Source organism: Bacillus rossius, chromosome 18 (genome assembly GCF_032445375.1).
Source record: "Bacillus rossius redtenbacheri isolate Brsri chromosome 18, Brsri_v3, whole genome shotgun sequence".
Classification (NCBI taxonomy): Eukaryota; Metazoa; Arthropoda; class Insecta; order Phasmatodea; family Bacillidae; genus Bacillus; species Bacillus rossius.
This window is the reverse complement of record NC_086345.1, coordinates 29,589,774-29,596,196: the sequence shown is the minus strand read 5'-3', so window position 1 is coordinate 29,596,196 and position 6,423 is coordinate 29,589,774. Positions and strand designations below refer to the sequence as shown.

Genomic DNA, 6,423 nt, shown 5'->3' with positions numbered 1-6,423 from the left:
TTCAACTTTGGATATTTTTATTTCAGTTTGCATTTTCTTCACTCAATTACACTACTTCGCGTATACTACCCTTCCTTCACAAGCAGTTAACTTTCACTCTAATCTAGTAAAATTGGTACTGTTAACAAAATAAATTTTTAGCACGGCTTTTTCTGCCTGCTGTTGCCGTGATGGAACAGCAATGAGGCCCAGGGTAGCATCAGGGCTGCCACATACACAACTGTACTGGTTGTGACCCTGTGAAGTTCAACTCGGAACATTCTTTAAAGATGAACCTAACTGCTATCTTGCAATTATGTTTTTAAGAATGATATTGCTTCAAAGTGGTTTGAAGTGAGAGAGGCTGACAACATGGACAGTCAATGATTCATTTTGTAAGACTTCAATACACAAAAAAATGCTGTCCATCATCATAATCACACAGATATGTTTATAACAAAAACTAATATTAAAATAATAACAATTGATAATATTCAAAATTTTCAGGAAAAATAACTCTGACAACTGCGTCACTATTAACTAAAGATTTGCAATACCCAGAATTTAAGAATCTCAGTTTCAAAATTATGCTTAAGCCTCTGTAAGTGACTTTCAAATTAATTATTCTCCCACAAAATGCATTTTCTTTATACATGCCTGCACTAGACCCAATTTTTTTTATAACAAACTATGTTTATAAAAATGTAACTACTTTACTATACCTAACGTTGATAAAAATGTGCAATGAGAAATCCAAATGTACTGAATCCCCATGTTGGTCTATATACAGCTTCAGTGTCAAATGTTTTGGAGCAACACTGCCTAGGTTCTAGCTCCCTGCAGTTGTAACCTGTTGAAGATGACATTCGTGGAGCGGGATAATAACTGATGGCTGAAGTCACTCCAGTCAAAAGATTGTTTATTCCTTCTGGCTGTTATGGGCTTTTGGTAAAGATCTGCAACGGGTTGGAAAAATACTTACACCTTGTAATCCAAAATTTCTAGATAAAATTAAAATAACAAAAAAATTAAAAGAAAGTATAAACACTAATACATGAAAGAGCAATAGGTACATCACAATACAAAAACACTCAACTCACTTTGTTAACAACTGTATGAACATGAATATGGGGCAAAAATTATTATTTTTTTGTTTGTAAAATTATGCACATTAAAAGTAATACCTACCAGCTAAAAGGCAAGAATAATTATGGATAACCCTAATGAAATCAAGCATGACAACAGTTCCGAATGAACAAAAATACAGTTTTTAGGACAAACTCAGACTCCATATAAAACTTGGTTCATGATGTTTATAAAAAGATGTGAGTGAGCTAGTTGCGTGCAGCGGCGCTGGTGGGAGAGTACGGGACGCCCGTCAGCTGATTGGCGATGCGCGCTGCCTCACGCAGGCCGCTGAGGAAGGCTCCGTGAACCGTGGCGGGGTAGTTCTTGATGGTGTGCTCACCCGCGAAGAACACGGTCGGGGACACGGAGGGAACCCCTGCCTCGGCAGGCGCGGCCACAGGCGTGGCCAGCGTGTCGTAGTCCTTGCCGGAGGAGCCGACCGCCATGTAAGAATAGGAGCCGCGCGACCAGGAGTCGGCCGACCAGCGCGTCACCACGGTCTCCTTGGGACTGGGCACGGCACTGCCGAAAATGCCCTTGAGCACGGCCACGCAGCGCCCCACTATCACGTCGTCGCTTACGTTCTCCATGATGGCCGCTGCGTCACCGGCCACCAGAGTGAGCAGCACGGGCGTGCGGTACAGGTTCCAGAAGAGGAACAGCTCTCCTCGGCTGGGCGTGGTGCTGCCCACGTGGCCAAACAGGTGCGTGTTGGGGTCCCAGAACACGCGGTCGAAGCACAGCACCACCTTGTTCAGGTTGCCGTAGCCCAGGCTACGTATGGCCTGTGTTTTCCAGTCCGGCAGCGGCGGTGAGAACTGCACCACGTTCTGGGTCTGGCCCGTGCCGTCCACCGCCACCTTCAACACGCCCAGGGGCAGAGTCACCAGCACCGCGTCCGCACGGAACGTGGCGGGACCCGTGCCCGTCCGCGCGTTGCTGGTGGTAACTTCCACGCCGTCCTTCCCGTAGCGCACCTGCCTCGCGGCGTGCTGCAGCCGCACATCCAGGCCCTCGGACAGCGCGTACGGCACGCACGCGTAGCCATTACGCACCGCCAGGTGGCTGCCCGTGAACTCGAAGTCATCGTCCTGGTCCCAGTTCTCCAGGGACAGGTTGGTGAGCGGCGTGGCGTTGGCGTACTCCAGGTTGGCAAAGTGCCAGTCCAGGATCTGGCGGTCGCGAGACGAGAGGTACACGTCGCTGGGCGGCGACGACTCCATCTCCTGCAACTTGCCCTCGATCTCCCTTTGTTGCTCCAGGAGGGCGTCCCACTCCTGGCACGTCTTGCCGAGGTCTCGCTGGATGGAGCGCATCGAGAAGTCCTGTGTGATGTCCTTCGTGGCCTTGCAGTCACCGCTTTCCTTCTGCAGCTTGTGAAGTTGAACTATCTTCTCTTTCAACGCCAGCAACTGCTGCTGATTGCCTTTCAGCTTCTCTTGCAAGTCTGTCACAGTCTTCAAGTGTTGAATCTGCTTCCGCTTCACGTTGATTTCTTGTAGTTTTATTACCCACTCGAGAGCCTGCCCGAGAGACACAGGCTTTCCTCCTACGGTGTTGAACTTCATCTCGTGCGAGAGATAGCTAGTGGTCTCCAATAAACGGTTGAACTCTCGTTCGACCAGCTCGTCCATCTCTTTGGGCACAACCACGCCTGTGGAGTCATACAGCGGGCACTTCTGGTGTATCTTGTGCAGCTCCATGTTGATCTGCTTGGAGAGCACGGCGATGGGGTTGCCCCCCAGGCCCGTGACCACCATGGCGCCCAGGTCGGCCACGTAAGAGGACTTGCGGAAGGTGGCGATGCGTCCCCCCACGCGGTCTCTCGCCTCCAGGACGACCACCTCCATGCCAAAGTGCAGCAACTGGCGTGCGGCAGCCAGCCCCGCGATGCCCGCCCCGATGACTATCACCTTGCCCAGCTTCTTCTGGGGCAGGCTCTTCACGCGCTTGAACACCCCGAAGTTGATGCAGCCGTGTCGCTCCAGGTAGGCGTGGATGCGATACACCAGCTGCTTGTCGCTGTTGTACGGACCCTCGATGTGCTTCAGGGCTTTCTCGAACACCAGTTGCTGCTTGGGGTTCTCCAGCCACAGCTGCAGCAACCTGTTCCTGATGTACAGGTAGGTCCTCAGCACCTTGAGCGACGTCTTGTCCAGGTCGTCGAAGCACCCGGCTTCCAGATCCGTCATCTTGTCGTACGGTAGACGGCTCTGAAACGCAGCCCCTTCCAAGCCCGTAAGGTCACCGTGATTGCCGTCTTCATCGCACGGCGCCGAGGTCTCCGCTTTAGGCACGGCGCTGGGAACGGTCGCTGTGTTTCCGGGAATCTTCTCCGTGCTTTCCGATACGTGGTTGTTGGAACTCTTGTTCTCCGATTCATTTTGTTCCGTTCTCAGTTTCTTCCGGAGACTCATCCGTCTGCCTTCCTCGATGATGCCGTCCATGTCGGCTACACCATTTGGCCGGTTGTCAGTTGAATGGGTGTTTCCAATTTTATTACTAGCTTCCATGTTTATTCAGTCCATTTGTCGACCTAAAACAATAATTAAAAATTTTAAAATTAGTTTTGTTGGACTATTACAATCCAGCAAAGCCCATTAACTATCATTTAAACTCGTTTTTAAGATCTAGCTCTGATTACTTCCAACTACCACAAAACATACTACTTTACAAAATAAGAAAACGAGCTTTATCTGATCAGCACACTCTTAACAGGCATTTGTAAAAAAAAATTATGGATTTAGTATTAAATGTTTAGTTAAAGTTGAACATTCTGATCAGTTAATGCTGCAAAGCCTTTTTATAATTATATTTGAAGTTGTAATATTTAAAAAAAATTATGGGTTCATACAAATATTTTCTTAAATGAACCCTATTTAAATTAAAATCTCATAATTTTAGTTTCATCATTTGATAACTAGAATGAATTTTATTTTAATTATAGAAAATGCCCTCAGCAGCACAGTGATACACAACACAGTATTATATTTTACAGTCAATAATTCAACCTGACTAGCTACAATTGTACATTCTGATAAGCTTTTACTAAAAGATTGGTATTTATATTAAGTACAGTTTGCTCTAGATTTTACTTAATACTAAGTTATTGGTAAATCAGTAATGGTAAATTGAAGGGTCCTGGATTTTCTGTAAAAAATAAATACCAAACAAGTTTTTTAATTCTGCGAATATTCCTCTATTTACTCTGACAACAACTTTTCAAAATTCAAACTTGATTATGATAAATAACCGTTAATGAGGTGCAATTGGTAGCCTTGCAGTGACGTGGCCGTCACCATTCAGTTTTGAATAGCATAGCTGAGACCGATTGCCACTAGAGATTGACCTAATTGTTGTCGCTCCATACTTTATACTTAATGCTAGCTGTAACTAGATCCTGTGGTTCTTGTGTAGCCGAGACTGTTTAATGTCAGTACATAACGGCTAGGGCCTAAACTGTTTTCCACCCTAATTGGTTTTCATTTGAATCCTAAGGATCTCAGGAGAACCACAGGACCAAGGTACAGCTAGTATCAAGAAAAGAGTTGGGCAGTAAAATAATTAAGGCCAATCTCTCGTGGTAAACAGTCTCAGCTATGCTAAGCACAATGGTGGCAGCCAAGTCCATAGGCTACCTAATGTAACCTATAAACAGTAATTTCTTAGAAACCTGTATGAATTTTAAAACTGGTTTTCAGGCTAATAAGAGAAACCTCTGTAGTGTTCAAAACACAACATTTGAAATTATAATTCTTTTTTTTTTTTACAGAAAAGTCGCAACCCTTAAAAATTTATCATCGTGAAACATTTTTGGCCAATCATAAGCTCTGAACGTCCTACTACGTTGCTATTTGAGAACTTTAAATAATAATCAGTAATAAAATGAGTATGTTGGCTACATTGTGCTGTTTATTAATTAACTTTATTTATTATCTCTGCATGATGGATTTCTAATTCAAACCTCATTTCCAAAGGGGTACAATATTCCTGCATTTAATTTTGCAATTCGTGTGCTATTTTAGATTTTATTCTGGTAATACTATTTTTTCCTTATAATTACATACTACCACATATAGCAGCAATAATTGTTTGAAAGCTAAAACAACCAAATAAACAAAGGAATGGGGTTATGTTTATGTAGGTAGCAGTCAGGCCAGCTGAGCTAGTATTGTGTTGTGTAGTGTAGAGCTGTAAATATTCGTGTAATAATACTGTCTGGGCCCCAAGCCACTACTTTAAACATACACCCTTCACACACAATATCAACATCTCGGTAGTAAAAAAAAATTAAATATTCTTTACACTCGCAATTTGACACATGCTTTCTTGTATCGAAATTTCAGACCACAACACCCCAAACTTCGGGAAGCTTTGTCCCTGACCGAACACGCCCGAATATTCACCTTCGGCCAACCTCGGGTCTTATTTATATATATAAATATATTTATATTTCTCTGTTTATTTTAATGTAGCTATACTAACCTAACTAACCGTCCATAGTGTTTTAAAGTGTTTTAATATAGCTAACCTAACCGATCACTTTTAATATTTGAATTCATTCATTCATTCCTGCGCAAAAATAAAATAAATCCCGAGGTTGGCGAAAGTGAATATTCGGGCGTGTTCGGGCAAGTATTCGGTAATGTTCGGGCATGTCGAATACTCGGCGTGAATTGTAGACTTCCCTCCTGTCTGTAGCGCCTCGTCAATTGAATAGGACGGCTCCGCAGTTGTCTCTCGATCGTTACGGCGTGAAGACGTGTCGTCGGTAAGTCACAAGAATTATGAACTAAAGTTACGAATAGATAATTTCACGCCTGTGGTTGGGGCCGGACCGAAGATAATTTTTTTTATTGTTTGGATTTTTTAAATGAGAAATTTGATCACAGGCGTCGGCAGCGGCCCAGGTTGACCGTCTTCACGCACCCGGGAAAGTTTTACGTGGGAGGATGATTATTTAAAAACTGTGTCTTGTTTTTAAACCGTATTTAATGACTTTTGAGAGACGTTGACACTATACATTGTGTTTAAATTATTATTTTATGAGAACTTTCTTAGTTAAATTCAGATTCTTTTTGATTTAACGAACAGAGGTTCGTGATTGGCTGAGCGTTTCTGGCGCATTTGACGAAGCGCCTCACGCTGAGAATAATGGGAAATCGAACGTTTCTCCCGTCAAGTGAGGGTGCATATCAGGATGTTCTGGCGTCAGTAATAAGTGTAATTTGCGTGTGCGGGCGCGATCGTGTTGTTGTGTTCAATGGCACCAATTTGTGATAAAAATCGTATCGAAATTTCATCACAAACGCCTGC

General features: G+C 43.9%; 1 protein-coding gene across 3 annotated transcripts; it reads right to left on the bottom strand.

The window, feature by feature from the left end:
- Positions 1 to 5,627, bottom strand: LOC134541268 (lysine-specific histone demethylase 1A). 3 transcript variants are annotated; one of them, XM_063384563.1, is made up of 2 exons: positions 5,413 to 5,627; positions 1 to 3,643 (listed from the first exon to the last, which is right to left on the bottom strand). In XM_063384563.1, the coding sequence occupies exon 2, from the start codon at positions 3,618 to 3,620 to the stop codon at positions 1,314 to 1,316; it is 2,307 nt and encodes a 768-aa protein (XP_063240633.1). In that variant the 5' UTR covers positions 3,621 to 3,643; positions 5,413 to 5,627; the 3' UTR covers positions 1 to 1,313. The 3 variants fall into 3 exon arrangements, with proteins under 3 accessions (XP_063240633.1, XP_063240635.1, XP_063240632.1); XM_063384565.1 differs by having other exon boundaries at positions 5,419 to 5,627; XM_063384562.1 differs by having other exon boundaries at positions 5,433 to 5,627.
- Between the last annotated feature and the right edge of the window lie 796 nt (positions 5,628 to 6,423).